Source organism: Trichomonas vaginalis, chromosome VI (genome assembly GCF_026262505.1).
Source record: "Trichomonas vaginalis G3 chromosome VI, whole genome shotgun sequence".
NCBI classification, from domain to species: Eukaryota; Parabasalia; order Trichomonadida; family Trichomonadidae; genus Trichomonas; species Trichomonas vaginalis.
In genome coordinates, this window is record NC_067208.1 from 7,214,017 (window position 1) to 7,230,638 (window position 16,622).

Below are 16,622 nucleotides of genomic sequence, written 5' to 3' on the forward strand. Positions count from 1 at the left end.
TAGTGCAATTTCCAATTCGGTTTAAGATCATTTTATTCTATAGCAAAATTCATGATAATATAGGGTGTCCAAAGGTGTGTTTAGCACAAACCTGAATACTGCGAATAGAAATAAACAAGTTACATATATATAAAGTTTATTTAAATATAATCACCATTGGATTCAATCACGCGTTCGCAGCGATCGATCCAGGCTTGAAAGACACGCTTTAAATCATCATGAGAAAATTGCTCAAATTGCTCTCTTACAAAATTTTCAAGATCATCTGGACTCGCGAATTCGCGTCCTTCAGCTCTCTTTTTTAGCGTGCCGAATAAATAAAAGTCAGAGGGTGCAATATCAGGTGAATAAATTGGGTTTGGAACAACTTTGACATTGTTTTCCACCAAGTAATTCATTACCTTATGACTTTTGTGAACTCTTGAATTATCAAAATGAATTGCAAACTTTTGTTTTTGTTGTTTGGATTTCTCAAACTCATCAGAATTGATAATTTGAGTAAGAACATTGTCAATTAGATACTGAGCATTCATCGTATTAGGTTTTTGAAGAATATCAATTGCGATGATGCCATTCACACCCCAAAAAACCGACAACATCATCATTGGTGTGTCAATTTTTTTCTTCGGGAATGTTTGCGGATTTTCATCCTTCGGGATCCACATGATTTTGGCTTCTGTTGCATATTGAAACCAAGACTCGTCCCCTGTTACTAAAAAGCGAAACTTCTTGGATTGATACGCACGCAATATAGAGAGGAGCTCTTTCGAAGATTGGACTCTAGATTTTTTTTGAACTGAATTAAGGTTGTGCGGAACCCAACGTGTATACGCTAGTTTGTAGTTCAAATAATTGTGCAGATAATAACGGACTGTTGTACGTGGTATCTTTGTCATCTCCTCTATCCTTCTGAGTGATGCTCTTGGGTCTTCATCTAGCGCTTGAAGAATTGCTTTGATTTTTCTTTGATCCGGCGATTTTTTGTCAATTTTTATGATGGGCGCCTTTTTGTTCATGAAGTGATACATCCTAACATGATACGTTACAGTGGAATAGCTAGGAGCATCCATACCGAAGCATTTTACCAATGTCTCGTAGATTTTTTACAGTCTTTGCATTTTTTTGCAAGAGCGAGGATGTTTTCTTTATGATTCATTAAAAAAATGAAAAAAATCCCGCCAAAATTTCCCGCGAAACCGCCTCTTGTCTCAAAATTCATTTTATATCCCGGCATGGCGCCAAAATACAACATACTCATCATATACATATATTCATATTTTTTATTATATATTTATAATCAGCATATATCTCCTTTAATAGTCTCATATAGAGCGCTGTGCTAAACGCACCTTTGGACACCCTATAGAATGCATTGGAAAATTCATCAGATGCACGGCAATACTGCACAAGAAGATCAATAGTATTTGCAGCAGTCGTTTCATCTCTCTCGAGGAGATGGACCGTAATAAACAGAAATTCATCAAAAGTGACAGCTCTCAATTTTTTGACATTTGTAAATTCTAAATTGAACGAGAAAAATGAAATAATACTAAGCATAATACAATATTCTAGATTTAATTATAATTAAAAAAAAAAAGGTAGTGGGGCCTCCAGGCACTTCGTGCCCTCTAGCCCTGAAGATGTTTAGTATAACTTTGTCCGGACAAGTAAGGGTCTATCGTCGCTACAGGAAAAGTTACGGGCGTTCCAAGGAAGTATACTTTGAGAAGCCTTTTCTCCTTATAGAATGAGATAGGACGGTTATTTTACAAAACTGACAACACTTTGACCGAGTAGTTTTTTGTGCTGAACAAATAGTGTCATATAAACATCTGTCAAAAACCGTTTTTTACTTCACTTAAAATGCCACGTAAGCTACGTAAGAATATACGTAAGAGGAAGAGAGCATTGAAACATCCAATAGTAAAACTGACACCACAACAACAGTTGCAACAACAAATGATGAATGACCCCACTATGTTGCAACAAATGTCAAGCAACCCTATGCTTTTAAACCGAGTTATTGGTGCACAGAGTGGAGGTTTAAGAGCGGCACTTTTAGCGAAAATGGCAGGCTATGGTGGAGCTGCAGACGGAACAGCTTATAACCCTCAAAGTCAAATGAATTTGAGTTCACTCAAAAATCAAATAACAGATGTCAAAAAGTCAAACATAGACATACAGAAACAAATAAGTGAAAACGAAAAGAAACTAGAATATGACAGACACACAAAGAAACTCAATGAGTTAAACGTAGAGAAAAAGAGAAAGAAGAACAACTGAAAGAACTAAGTACAGAGGAATATGCGAAAAAAGTGTCAGAAAAAGCAGCAGAAGTAGCAAAAATGGAACAAGATGTTATAAATTTGAAAAACCATACTACTCAATATAAAGTACTGAAAGATGAAGAAATAAAAACAAAAAGCCCTGAAGACATATATGGATAGCGATGAGTATAAAAAAGAAGTTGAAGCAAATGTAAAGGCAGAAAAACTTTTACAGTTGCAAAACCAAACCGTACAGTATGAAAACTTAGCACAAGAAAGTAAAAATAACGACGCAGCCATGCAAAAGGCAATGAAAAGCGCAGAATATATAAAAGCTAATAATGACTGGTTAGATGCCCAAGCCAACGCCAAAGCAGCCCAACTTATAGGGTCAATAAGGACAAAAATACAAGCGGATGAAGACAGTTCAAATGAAGCTTTAATGAATGCTGACTTTAAGAACGCCTTCGAAGCTCTTCATAGTAAGGTGAAACTAGTGAACGACTTCTCATCTGGAAAGAAACTGAAGTCTGAAGGTTTCGACAACGAGTTAAGAGAAGTAGCACAAAATATGACGAAAATAACAGATGCAGCAACGAGACAGGCAGTTCAAAGTTCCTATGACGCCGTTAGAGCAACTGTTGTGGAAAGTCAAGAAAAAGAGTTACAACAGACCAAAACAGACCTAGTAAATGCTTTCTTAAGAACGAAAAGTCAGGTAGGACATTATGCTGCAGATGGAACATATGTGCCAGCTGGTGGAACTTATATACCACCAAACCCTCCAAGAGAAGCACCTGCACCAGGACTACCTAAAACATTTACATCGTCACATGGACACAGACACAGGCATGCACCAAAACCAACAGTTCAAAATCCAGCACCACAACCAACAGTTCAAAACACTGCACAACAACCACCTCCACAACCAGCACAGCAAACAACAGTTCAAAACCCTGCACAACAACAACCTCCACAACCAGCACAGCAAACAACAGTTCAAAACCCTGCACAACAACAACCACAAACAGAGCAAGGACATAAAAGAAGTAGAGAACAAGGAAACCAAGAATTCTTAAAAATGCTTAAGGAAAATTATGGTTACCCAGATACTCTTGACTTTAGTGACAGATATAAAGAAGCTATTAGAAAGTTCAAGGAAGGAAATACTGACCCGAACCTATTTAGCTTTATGGTTCAGCACCAAATGGGATATAATTTCAAACCTGGAAAATACAAGCTCGCTAAGGGATATGATTTAATAGCATATCATCCAAATGACATGAATGAATTTACTCCGAGATATTTGGTGTCAGAGATAAATGATAATTCAACTATCTTCATGAAACGCGTAAAAAATAGAGACGGAACGAACGAAAGAAGAAAGGGTTATGAATGCGGATGACTTAAATAGGGAACTTGTTAAAAACGGTCTCGGAATATGAAATGCCAGCAGATGAGGTACAAGAAACTCCACAGGAAGAAGTTCAGATACAACCAGACATGGAAGAAATAGTTCAGCAACAACAGCTAGAAGAGCCTGAAGGAAACGAACAAGTCCCTCCTTTGGAAACTAACTTCACAGAACTAGATGAAGATTTGGAACAGCCGAAAAATCTTGACCCTCAACAAGAGTATGCGGAGAATATGGAATCTTTCCAAGAGTCTAAGAAAAATTCGGCTGACATAGTAGAAGAATATCGAAAAATGTTCGCCGACATACAAAAGACTCCAACATCAGATGAAAATATTCAGCATAGAATGGAAGTACTGAAAGAAAATGTACGCAAATACAACAATCCTTTTTACTTACGACCATATAACGTTCAATCTTTGGCTGAACTCGGTGAAAATAAAAGGTTAAATTTCAACAAAACATATAGAAATGAAACATTGTTTAAAGTTCATTCAGAACCTAACCAATATGGAAACAAACCTACTTTTGTTTCTGCAGACTATGGAACTACAATGAGATGGGGTCATAAAGCTAATCCGGATAGGTGGTTCATAAACTTACAACCACAATTCCAAGAAGTTGTAGACGCAATGGAAGTGAATGGTGAACCAGATATAGCTGGTATTTTCAGCGCGGCTTTAATGCCATTGAAAGATATGAAACATGCAGATATTTTGGACCAGTATGAAATGAACATGGCTGATGGAAATATAACACCTGACGTTCTAGAACATTTATCTCAAAGAACTACACAGAACCATAGAGATGGTATATTTGGTGAAGAGTTTAGAAAGAAAGTTAGGGAGAGAGAAGGAAGAGAACCTATTGTACATGACCTTGCAAACGAAAGTTTGCAAAATGTCATAAAAACTTACTTTGCAGACAATGAACCGAGAAGGGATGAATATTTAAGAAAACTCAAATGGACAGTACCAAATGAAATGTTAGTATTGAAAAACATGTTCCTTGACAAAATAAAACCAACTACAGAAATAAATGACGCAAGACTGAAACATTGGGTAAAAGCTTTCCCATTCACAAAAGATATTATTGGTAACATGGAAAGAAAACCAGAATGGCTACAAAAACATATATTTGGAAACGAGCATATTCCATATGGACAAGCTCTGTTTGAAGAGCTTGAACCGGAAACTCAGGAAAGAGTCATGCAAACAATACGCGAAGACTCAAATACAAACTATGACAAAATCTTTCTAGGATATAGGTTACCTGAGTTGGGCGACCAGAGCCCAAAGGCAAAAAGGACATGGGAAATTTACAACATACTAGGTGAACATGAGGCAAAGATGCAACAACTTGAAGCAGAGGGCAAGTTACCAAAAGCGACACCAAAGAAGAAGAGTAGAACAAAGTGAAAGTAGTGAAGAAGTAACTTCATCTAGTGAAAGTAGTGGCAATGAAGGAAAAAGAAGAGTTAAAAACTCAGTCAGGAAGAAAGTAAAGCTTGGTCCGAGTGGGTTCTATTATGATATATAAATCCAACTATTCTATATTTTTACCCATATGAAATGTACGCCGCTCAGAATATAACGCCAACAGTTTTGGATGCCATGAACGGAAATGTTTCCGAATGGTATAACGAATGCGACAATGCCATTAGAAGGTATTATAGTTTGGAACTTACAACTGCTGTTTCTTATGGAAACGTAGGTGAGTTTGGAGAAGGTTCTTCAACAACAGTAGATATTGCTTGCGACAGGTTTCATATTATTTCTATTCTCATTCTTATACGTGGAACAAGACATTGAAATAAAACCTTCTGCCAAGTTGTCTGACAAGAAAGGTTGCAATGGAATTTTCTATGTCGGATACCAATATGCTCCAGAAGTTTTCATGGGATATAAGATATATTCTAACTCTGACTTAGTTCAAACAGTAACATGGGCAAACTATGAATGGTTCGCTTTAAGAAACTCAGTACAACCACAAGCTAGAGAACAAACAGACCAGTATGCAAATATTGAGAAAATAAGAAGACTTGACCCTAACGTTCCAGGAGTTTATGTTAACCTTTCTGGTTCAGATGGAACTGCTGCCACTAAAGTAAAACTGAAACTTAGAGTTCCTTTGTCATCTTTCCTCATCTTCAGGTTTTTAAGATACTTGCCAAACTGGGCAGGAAAAATTTCTATTGAACTTACTCCAAGCAAAAATAACTTAGTCATTGCACCAACACAAGACCCATTCACTCTTACAGACGTAATGGGAACAAATAAAACGTCATTCGCCGAATTTTGCAAAGGCAAGGTTGACTTAGACTTTGGTTTCTCAAACCTCAACACTGAAGTAAACTATTATTTCAATGCTGCTGGAGATGCTTGGGACCCAGTTAAGTTTACATGCGAAAAATTTGAATGCAAGAGAATAGAAAGCAGACTTGCAGTCTATATGTTGGACCCAGATATTTCAAATGCTTTAGCTGCCAAATATATTGCAGTTCCACTTATGTTCCCTATACACCAAATATCTGTCAAAGACTTTGCAGGTGAAGTTGGAAACCAAAATCCAGGAGCCGCAGGTGCAAGAACAGATATTGCTTTAACAACTGCAATGAAACATGCAGATACTATGTTTGTACTTTCAGACGAACTATAAATGACTATTCTTGTTTCTACAACCCCGGTATTAAATATCATATAAACATAGATGGCAAATATTATCCAAGAGAAGAATATTCTACAGTTGAGGATATGAGGTCATACAACTTGACATTAGATGCTATGAACTTTAACAACAACTTCACAACAACCATTAACCCTGAAATGCAAAGTTCTATTATGCCATATGTGAAAGTATGGACTCATACAGGAGGTCAAAAAACTCAATATACAAATGGAGACCGTTCAAACTTTTGGCTTGGCATTCCATTTGCTGACTCAGAAGACTTTATGGGTGGTATTTCAACTGTTGGTGCTGTACAAATACAATATACTGGTGACAGAGACGGTCCAGATGAATTGAAAGCAAAGAAGTTTACAAAACCAATAGCACTTTTCACGGAAGATGTCTTTTTGAAGATTCGTTCGATGAAACCTGCTGGGGCTCCTCAGATTGGCATAACGACAGCTTCCATCGAGCAGATTTTGGCAGCAGGTCAGTAAGTTGTTCTTGAACTGACTTCTCTCCGTCAAATATTGACAGTACGCCAGTTTTGACATAATATTGTAAGATAAACTTACCTTTAGAAATATCTGTAAGTTTTGTTGTTATATTTTTGTCAACGTCAAGAACTTTCACCATTTCAGTTATACCAACTTTCTTTGCTTTATGGAAATATTTTGGTTCAGCAAATATTGCTATTCTATAACATTTACCATTGTTTGTATAAAGAACTATTCTGTCAATGTATTTGTATTGTTTGTGTGTGTAAACTTTGTTCTGCTTCAATTCGAAGAGATACTCGAATACGTCCATCTTTTTATTCTAAGTAAAATGTCATTTCCGAAAAATAGAAGCGTGAGTGTTTCAAAAGGTTTAATGGCGGTGGCAGATGTGAAGTTAAATTCACCAACTCAAACAAACAGTCAAAGTGTTGTTGTCAATGTCAAAGACAGAGATGTTGAAGTGGGGAAACCATACGAAGACGAAGATGGTATAACAATTGTTCCTGTAAAAGAACAACCAACATATCCTGAAGTTAGCAGAGACTTAAGTTCTGTTGCAGATATTCGAAACGACTACCAACAACTGAAAGACAAACTTCAAACTCAGGAGAAGATTTGTCAAGCTTTAGGTATAATGTTAAACTTGGTCGAACACAACCCTGTAAAAGTGAACTCATATGTCATTGCACCTCATGAAGTTTTGAAAGAACTATTGAAACTTTTGACAGAGGCAGACGATATAAACATCAAAAGAAATAGAACCCGACATTAGTTGCTGTGGTGTTTCATATAATGTCATTGACAAGATATACGTTATGAAAGGAGGTGAAACGTTGAACTTAAAGTATAGTTTTCCCAGACGTTATAAAAATATTTGACGACCACAACATTTCATTAAAATTTATTTGCTAAGTAAAAATGTCAAAACTTCTTGAAAGATGTTTGAAGAAAAATAATATAGACTTTATTTCATATAAAGGACTTTACACACTTTTGAACGATATGAAAGACCCTGTTTTGTTTGTTCGTGTAGACAAAGGAAAGTTCTATGTCTTTACAAAATATTTGAACTTCTTAGACAGAGAACTTCAAGAAACCTCATGTGAAAGTTTAGATGAAGTTCTTCTCCACTTTCAGAAAAACTTTTAAATATATATAAATGGCAGAAGATATAATGGTTTATACTATTACGACTAAAAACCCTGAGTCATATAATTCTATAACAACAAACTTACAAAGTCCTCAAGGACGATATTGTAAACTAACTTTAAACACAATGACGACTAAAGCCTGTTTTGCTCTTTTGACACCAGAAACTTTATTGTTGTGAATGGTAAAAAATACTCCTTTGAAGATACTTACTCAGATATACCACCAACAGGTTTTGTTGACTTATTTAATACTTTAAGTACAGGTGTAACATGTGCTGCAACTAGAGCAGGTTTCATTATGTTTGGATGTCCGACTGAGTTTACTATAAACAATATGAGCTATAATACAAAACTTATTTCTGGTTTTTACTACCAACAGTTTCCTATAACAGGAAAAGGTGTCATACAAGGAATGTCTATTCCATTGACATTAAGCACACCAATCTTATATATTGTTTCAAACTTAGGTTCAAAGTGTTATTCGAATGTCGACAGAAACTATTATGACCAAAAGATACTTATGCGTATAAACAATACTTTCTCTGCTGGTTTGCCTATTGTTCATTCGAAATGCAGAATTTTCAACCTTAGTGAACTCAAACACTTTGGCAAGTATAACGTTGACATTAGTTGACGCAAACTTTGTTCCTGTAAAACTTTTATGTCCTATGTATTTGTCAATGACGGCAGAAAGTTTCGAATTGGAAGATGCAACTGTGAAAGTATTGTATTACAAGAACAACTTCAACAACAAATAGCTCAAGAACAACAAATGCAACAAATGCAACAACAAAGTCAAGAATAAAAAAAAATATTTTTTTTATTTATAAAAATGTACAGAATAGATTTTCAGATTTTTATGACTTCCAAGCATTCAAAATATGTGTCCATTTAGAGACTATAACAAAGCAGTCGAGAATTTGAAACGTTTAGTCATTTATGTCGACTCTGCCCCAGAATGTTATGTTATGAAAGAATGGGATGTAGTCTTTAACAAACCTAAAGCGACAATAGTTTCAGAACAAGAATGTAGACAGAAACTTAAGAAAATAAAAGTTGTACAAGTTGGCATGAAGATGTTAGATGCTTGGGATATCTTATTGTCAAAACTTGAAGATTTTTCAGTTCGAGGTATAAAGTTTTATACACCTTCTCCAAACTTCTATTCTATCTTCACTGGATATAAATATGAACAAGTAGAATGGAAAGAAAATATTATAGAAGCTTGGTTAGACCATGTCAAAGAAATTATATGCAATGGAAACGAAAAGGTTTATGAGTATATCTTATGTTGGTTTGCAAACATCTTACAACATCCAAGTGCTAAGAATGAAACTGCTCTCATTATAATTGGAAAACAAGGAACTGGTAAGAATACATTCTTTACAGATATTTTGTGCAAACTGTTAGAAGGTTATTCGAATCCGAATATGACAAACTTAGAAAACATCTGTGGCAAGTTTAACTCCTCAATAGAGAATATGAAACTTATAGTTTGCAATGAACTTCAAAGTATAGATACAACAAAAGTTTTGAACTCAGATGCTTTGAAGAGTCTTATAACAGACAAAGTTGGAGTTGTTGAAAGAAAATATAAAGACCAAAGAGTTTGTGAAAATGTTGCAAACTTCATTATGGTTTCAAACAATGCTGTTCCGATGCAGTTAGAAAGTTCTGACAGAAGATATGTAGTTGTCAGAACGTCAGAAGCTCATATGCAAGATACAGAATATTTTGACGACTTAGCAGAAACTTTGACATCTGACTTTTACAACCACTTGTTCTCATATTTCATGACATTAGATATTTCTAAGTTCAATCCAAGACAAATTCCACATACCGAAGAGAGACAAACATTGTTAGAAGCAAACAAGAGTGTATATGAACTGTTCATAGATGAAACTGACTTTGAGTGTTTAGATGAAAGGTCATTGTACGATTCGTATAAACAATATTGTCAAGAATATGGTTATATGACAGCGTCTAAACGAACATTCTTGGCAAATGTCAAAAGTCTTTTAGACGTACAGAATGGTGTATATACAAAGAAAAATTTTTATGAGTAAATTTTAAAAAAAATATTTTTTTTATCCGATAGAAAAGATGACGAAATATATTTCAGTAAACAAGTACATGTCAGGACTTAAAGAAGAACTAGACCCATTCACATATTTGAATGTTTACTTCTACCATTTTGAAAAGTCTTCATTCAGCAAAGTTTGGAACATCGAACCAGTTAAGTTTGCTATTGTGACTAAAAATGGTGCGAAATTTGAAGACTTAGAGATAGAAGGTTTGTTAGCAGTCAAAGAAAGTTTTGACAGAAGGTTTTCAAAACCTTAAAGAAGGCAAAGCATACAAACTTGTTATACCTTATGAACCAAAGAAAGCAGACGACTATGAATATTATGAGTCTAAGATAGTTGAAGTTCAAGGTAAATTGGGTAAAAAGATTTTAGAGTCTAAGCCAGTGTTTGCTCCTAAAGAGGAAGAGAACATTGACATTGACCCAGAAATGTTCTAAAAAATAAAATTTTATTTTTACATGTCAAATTTCTTTTTCTCTGGAACTGGTTCAGGTTCTTTCTTCTCTTCTTCTACTTTCTTTTCTTTCTTTTCTTTCTTCTTCTTTTCTGGTGGAGTTATGTCAAATTTCTCCGAACCATATTTATGTAAAAGTTCTTTGTCCTTTAATAGCTCATCTATTCTGTTTTCTATTTCATCTTCAAGAACAGCGCATGTGTCTTCTTTGCATTCTAAGAACTTTTGTTGGACTTCATCTCTCCAAGAGGCGTCATCTCTGTCAACAAGTCTGTCATTGACAAATTTTAAGACTGCTCTGCTTAATGTTTTATGGTTCTTGTCATATTCCCAGAAACAGAACTTTAGAACAAATTCACCTTTCTTGTTTACACTATGTAAGATTTTATGGTCGACAGATGTTTTGCTGTCGAAAAGCTTGTCTCGAATATAGATAGTGAAATCGCTAGACATTTTCTAAAAGATAAAAATTTTAATTTTTCTAAAAATTGTTAGAAAAAAAGTTTGCTGACATTGACAAGAAATTTGAGAATGTTTTAAACAAGAACAAGAGGAAGTTAGAAAATGCTCAGATAAAGCCTATACATGACAAGTTCTTATTTGCTCAGAATGGTATAACAGGTCTAATTGCACCACCTGGGTCGGGTAAGACTTTCACTTATCTTAAAATGGCTGCACAACAACAAGAACTAGATGAGAAGAACCCATTCTATGAGTTAGTTGTTTTTTATTGTTCGACTTCTGGTCAATTTGACCAAACCGTCAATTCGTTCAAAGATATTATAAAGAAGTCTAAGTTAGTATGTATAAAGGATACTGAGTTGTTAGATTGGATAAAGAAGTACCAAAGAAGAGTTTTGAAGTATAATGCTATAAATGAGTATATAAATTCTAAGTTTAAAGACCCAAATGAGGAAATGCAGAGAATATTAGAGAAGAAACACTTCAGAAACAAACAGAAAGAGATAGAATACATTTCGAAGAAATTGCAATCTTACGATTGGAAGACATACCCTCATAGGTGTCTTCTTATCTTAGATGACTTTGCTTCTCATCCTTTGTTAAAGAATAGAGAACAAGACATGTGTCGAATTCTTAAGAAGCTTAGGCACTTTAACATCTCAGTTGTCATTTGTGTACAGACAGCAAAGAGTTTAAGTAAGGATGTTAAAAGAATACTTACTGACATTGTACTTTTCCCCGGATTGTCCGAAGACGATTTCATGGAACTTATGAAAGAGTCCATGGCAGGTAAGTTTGACAGACATGAACTATGGGAGAAGTACAAAGTCATACAAGACCCTCATACTTCTTTCAGAATTCATATCTACGCGAACAAAGTTCAAATTGTAAAAAGTCAAGCTTGAAAAATGTAAGTGTTTAGTCTTAGTAAGTCTGTTGTGGTGCTGGGGCTGTCGGTTCTTCTGGCTTTGGAAGGCATTCAGGAAGAGGAACGTCAGTCATCCGTTTGTGTCCTGTTGGAAGGAAGAACTTTTCCAGTTGTCCGGAAAAACTTTTCCTGTTGGAAGGAAAAATTTTTTCTGTTGGAAGGAAAAACTTTTCCTGAAGTTCGACCAAAAAGTTCTCAATTTTCGAAAATTTGAATGGTTTACGGACGGACAACTGGAAAATTTTTTCCTGTTGGAAGGAAAATTTTTTCCTGTTGGAAGGAAAATTTTTTTCTGTTGGAAGGAAAAACTTTTTCTGTCGGATGGAAGGACTCGGAATGCCAGAAGGATTTGACAAGGCAGTTTACCTTATAGAGCTACCTGAGCCATCTGAAGTCAAGCTTGAAAAATAAATGGTTCATCTACTCTACTTGTTTGAAGTTGTCAAAATACTCTGTTATTTTTTCCTTTAACAATGGCAAATCTTCTTTGAAGGTAAGTATTGTACAACCTTTCATATCATAGTGTGTTTGAGGTAACGTATCTTGAACTATTTGTTTTCACATCTTCATTTGGGGTCATTGAAATCGGTAAGTTTTCGCGATAGAACCAATTTCTGTCAGATTTGTAAATCTTAGCAAGGTCGTAAAAGCTTTTGTTGTTTCTTCTGACTAAATGCAACATAACCATATCTTTATCTTCTTCATTTTCCATCTCTTCAGTATAAATCATATACTTATAGTTCTTTTCCTTTCCTTTTGGTACCGAACGTGGTATTCTTTTCTGAATGTTTTTTGTCTTTTGCTTCAAGCTTGTTCTCTAGCTCTTCACGTTCTTGTCTATGAATTTCATCTAACATCATGAAAATATAACAAGCGTAACGAGGTGAAGCCCACATTGCAACAGCATTTACAAGAAGTCTATGTACATACCAGCCTCTCAAACCATTTAGCAAATTTTTACGATTTTCGTACGGAATCTCGACCCGCGGTTTTCCTCGGGTCGCAAACATATGAGGAAATTCTTCTAAAAGTTCTTTTGTCTGTTGGTTTTCAAACCAATGATGTGCTTGCTTTGTAGAACGAAGAGCATTCAAAATACTTTGCATCTGGTACATATCGTCTTTGACTGAACGAATGAGACGGAGTTGTTTGTTAAACTGTATGTACTCATATTCTTCATTTATAGCTTCATGGACTATAACTGTTGTTGTGTTCTCTGTTGTTGACATATCTGTCTTTACATACAAAATAAAAAAATAAATAAAAATAAAACTAACTTTATTTTTTCTGTCTTAAGGAAACTCATGATTTTTGTGCTGAATTCAATAAAAATATAATTTAGGGTAGAAGGTTAGATCTAACCTCCTTTCTACCCTCTTTTCTACCCCAGTTATTTTATAAACGTTTTACATGGTAAACGTTATTTTTTAAATTTTGTGAAAACTCAACGGTTTGACACATGCCTAAAAATATAGTTCATCTAACATCATGTAAACATGCCATGCATAACGAGGAGAAGCCCACATTGCAACAGCATTTACAAGAAGTCTATGTACATACCAACCTCTTAAATTTATTGGCAAATTTTTACGATTTTCATGTGTTTTATGCATGGCCGGAAAAAATCGGTCTAGAGAAATTTCACTCAAAAGTTCTTGTGTGCTTTGGTTTTTGAACCAGTCGTCTGCGTGTTTAGTATCTGGAGCAAAACATGCTGTCAAAATACTTTGCATTTGGTACATATCGTCTTTGACCGAACGAATGAGACGGAGTTGTTTGTTAAACTGAACCCACTCATATTCTTCATTTATAGCTTCATGGACTATAACTGTTGTTGTGTTCTCTGTTGTTGACATATCTGTCTTTACATACAAAATAAAAAAATAAATAAAAATAAAACTAACTTTATTTTTTCTATCTTAAGGAAATTCATGATTTTCATGAGTTTTAGGCGACTAAGGTTTCTTACCTACTCGCTGTTCTTCACTGTTTTTCGTACGGAATCTCTACCCTCGGTTTTCCGAGGGTAGCAATCTTATGCCATTTTACTCAGAAATTTGTGCTGAATTCAGCAAAAATAATGTTTAGGTGAAGAGGTGCGATCTCACCTGTTTTTTCACCTGTTTTTTCACCTGTTTTTTCACAACCGTTTTACATGGTAAACGTTATTTTTACATGTATTTTTCAGCAACTTCGTCAAATAATTTTATAGCTTTATCTATCTCATCTACTTCAAACGTTTCTTTACCTTTTATGGGAGCACCATACATTTTCTCAAACTTTTCAAGTAGTTCTGTTTCAGCAGCTCTCATATCGTTAACGAACACAACCTTGACTCTATTGACTGTACTGTCATATCTTTGAGTTATATTATATGTTCTTCCTATCTTATATCTCTTTGTATTGAAGTCCTTCGGTTTCTGAAAACGATGTAAAGTAAGCCTTCACTGCAACGTTCCGTATCGTAATGAACCATATGTTATGAAGTTATATCCAACAACTGGGTCTAACCATAACAAAACTATTGGTATAAGACTTTTGTCTATAAGATATGCTGTAGTTCCATAGAATCTTACCGATATCATAAGCTCAGGATTTCTTGTCAAAATTTTCTGAGTAGAAGCAATTTTAACCCAGTCGTTTGCTTTCTTTCCAGATGGAGATAAAATGTCTGACAAAGAATATTTGTTGTATTTCTTTGAGTATCTTACGTTTAAATCACCTATTCTAACCACTTTGGTGTCATTGTCTATCTTTTTAACTGTTTCAAACTCAATGTTTGTCATTTCTGTTCTTACATACAAAATAAAAAAAATATTTTATAAAAAACTAACTTTATTTTTTCTGTCTTAAGGAAATTCATGATTTTCATGAGTTTTAGGCTAGACCGATAAAATCCGGTCTAGAGAAATTTCACGATTTTCATAGAGTTTTAGGCTAGACCGATAAAATCCGGTCTAGAGAAATTTCACGATTTTCATACGGAATCTCTTCTCTCGGTTTTCCGAGGGAAGCAATCTTATGTCATTTTACTCAGAATTTTGGTCATTTTTCAGCAAAAATATAATTTAGGGTAGAAGGTTAGATCTAACCTCCTTTCTACCCTCTTTTCTACCCCAGTTATTTTATAAGCGTTTTACATGGTAAACGTTATTTTTTAAATTTTGTGAAAACTCAACGGTTTGACACAAGCCCTAAAAATTATTTTACTCAGAATTTTGTTGCTGAATTCAATAAAAATAATGTTTAGGGTAGAAGGTTAGATCTAACCTGTTTTCTAACCTGTTTTCTACCCCAGTTATTTTATAAGCGTTTTACATGGTAAACGTTATGAATTCGTGAGACTCTAAACAGTTTTGTAGCTTCTATTTCTTCGCTGAGGATATCGAATGTTTTAACTATGCCGAAAGTTTCTTTATACTTCTTCTTGACGTCAGACAGAAGGAAATCGTCAGCAGTTGGATAGTTTTTGTTCAGAAATTCTAACATGTTCATTTTATCTTCTGCTGGTTTCTCTGCTTCTTTCTTTAAATCTGCATAGTCGTTTCTCATTCTTTCTATCTCTTTGACGGAGTAGTTATATCTCCTCATTGCTGCTTTACATTTAGAACATTGCGGGTTCATTTTTGCGTTATATTCTGAAACCTTACCTGCTAAAACAACTAAAGCGTCAATTGCTCTCTTTAACTCAAAAGCTGCTGGTTTTATCTGTTCATTCCATACCTTACCTCTTCTATCTTTATCTCTTATCTGCCATACACATTCTGCAACTAACGAAACAAAGTTGTCGTAGGTCTTAAACTCCCCAGATTTATATATGTCAGAGATGTTCTTATATAACATGTCGCAATCTTTGTCCATAACTTTATGGTTGCAATGAAATCCTAGAAACTCATAGTTTACCTTTCGTATGAACTTCTTTATTTCTACTGAGTCAGTTGCTTTGACTTCTATTTCGTCGAATTCAGGAATGGTTAGTTTTTGTTGCTGAATTTCAGGCAATTTGGGTAAATGGTCGATGAGGTCCTGCATTTCATAAAGATACTGTTCATTTGTTTCATCTTTCGCACTACAGTTTAAATTAGATGTTAAAAGTTCTTGCTTTATCTTCTGGATTTCTGTTTCGAAAGTATATGAAGAAGGAATGAAGCTTTTCATCTCTACTAACATAGATGTTGGATTCATGACTAAAGAGTTTGGTGAAGTTGTTGTTTGAACTGTTGTTGTGCCGATTGTTGAAATCATATCTTTTATACAAAAATAAAAAAATAAAAAAAAATAAAACTAACTTTATTTTTTATTTCGGGAAAATTCATGAAAATTCAAGAGGTTAGAAAACAGGTGAGAAAACAGGTTAGATCTAACCATCTACCCTAAATTATATTTTTGGGTCCTTTACACTCATTACGAAGAAGTCTTGACAAAACATTTACGTTCATGTTTGACAAAACATTTACGAAGAAGTCATGAAAATTCAAGAGGTTAGAAAACAGGTTAGAAAACAGGTTAGATCTAACCTTCTACCCTAAACATTATTTTTGTCTGATTTACGCTCATTACGATGAAGTCTTGACAAAACATTTACGAAGAAGTCATGAAAATTCAAGAGGTTAGAAAACAGGTTAGAAAACAGGTTAGATCTAACCTTCTACCCTAAAATATATTTTTGGTGTAAATTTCATGATTTTCGAG

The 16,622-nt window shown here is 34.6% G+C and overlaps 6 protein-coding genes and 6 pseudogenes across 12 annotated transcripts, besides 3 other annotated features; 6 read left to right on the forward strand and 6 right to left on the reverse strand.

Moving 5' to 3' along the window:
- Nucleotides 1-60: 60 nt before the first annotated feature.
- Nucleotides 61-1,363: a mobile genetic element.
- Nucleotides 141-1,267, reverse strand: TVAGG3_0821190 (annotated as a pseudogene). Its single transcript has one exon. A coding segment is annotated over exon 1 (1,127 nt).
- Nucleotides 1,364-1,463: 100 nt separating the features above from the next.
- Nucleotides 1,464-1,500: a mobile genetic element.
- A 363-nt stretch (nt 1,501-1,863) lies between these two features.
- TVAGG3_0821210 lies at nt 1,864-2,392 on the forward strand (annotated as a pseudogene). Its single transcript has one exon. A coding segment is annotated over exon 1 (529 nt).
- Nucleotides 2,393-2,439: 47 nt separating this feature from the next.
- TVAGG3_0821220 lies at nt 2,440-3,943 on the forward strand (annotated as a pseudogene). Its single transcript has one exon. A coding segment is annotated over exon 1 (1,504 nt).
- A 235-nt stretch (nt 3,944-4,178) lies between these two features.
- Nucleotides 4,179-16,622: part of a mobile genetic element that runs on past the window's edge.
- Nucleotides 6,133-6,845, forward strand: TVAGG3_0821240 (annotated as a pseudogene). Its single transcript has one exon. A coding segment is annotated over exon 1 (713 nt).
- Nucleotides 9,430-10,052, forward strand: TVAGG3_0821250 (uncharacterized protein; the record flags this gene model as incomplete). Its single annotated transcript, XM_051248025.1, has 1 exon — nt 9,430-10,052. A coding segment is annotated over one exon (623 nt), but the record flags the coding sequence as incomplete, so codon positions are not given.
- Nucleotides 10,103-10,523, forward strand: TVAGG3_0821260 (annotated as a pseudogene). The gene has a single exon. A coding segment is annotated over exon 1 (421 nt).
- On the reverse strand, nt 10,541-10,756 carry TVAGG3_0821270 (uncharacterized protein; the record flags this gene model as incomplete). Its single annotated transcript, XM_051248026.1, has 1 exon — nt 10,541-10,756. A coding segment is annotated over one exon (216 nt), but the record flags the coding sequence as incomplete, so codon positions are not given.
- Nucleotides 11,029-11,907, forward strand: TVAGG3_0821280 (protein of unknown function, DUF4106 family; the record flags this gene model as incomplete). The annotated part of the gene is made up of 1 exon (XM_051248027.1): nt 11,029-11,907. The coding sequence occupies one exon, from the start codon at nt 11,029-11,031 to the stop codon at nt 11,905-11,907; it is 879 nt and encodes a 292-aa protein (XP_051083502.1).
- Nucleotides 12,351-12,787, reverse strand: TVAGG3_0821290 (annotated as a pseudogene). The gene has a single exon. A coding segment is annotated over exon 1 (437 nt).
- TVAGG3_0821300 (KilA, N-terminal/APSES-type HTH, DNA-binding family) lies at nt 13,400-13,786 on the reverse strand (the record flags this gene model as incomplete). The annotated part of the gene is made up of 1 exon (XM_051248028.1): nt 13,400-13,786. A coding segment is annotated over one exon (387 nt), but the record flags the coding sequence as incomplete, so codon positions are not given.
- TVAGG3_0821310 (organellar and viral DNA polymerase type B) lies at nt 15,234-15,482 on the reverse strand (the record flags this gene model as incomplete). The annotated part of the gene is made up of 1 exon (XM_051248029.1): nt 15,234-15,482. One exon carries the CDS (start codon nt 15,480-15,482, stop codon nt 15,234-15,236), a length of 249 nt encoding a protein of 82 aa, XP_051083504.1.
- Nucleotides 15,847-16,172, reverse strand: TVAGG3_0821320 (organellar and viral DNA polymerase type B; the record flags this gene model as incomplete). Its single annotated transcript, XM_051248030.1, has 1 exon — nt 15,847-16,172. A coding segment is annotated over one exon (326 nt), but the record flags the coding sequence as incomplete, so codon positions are not given.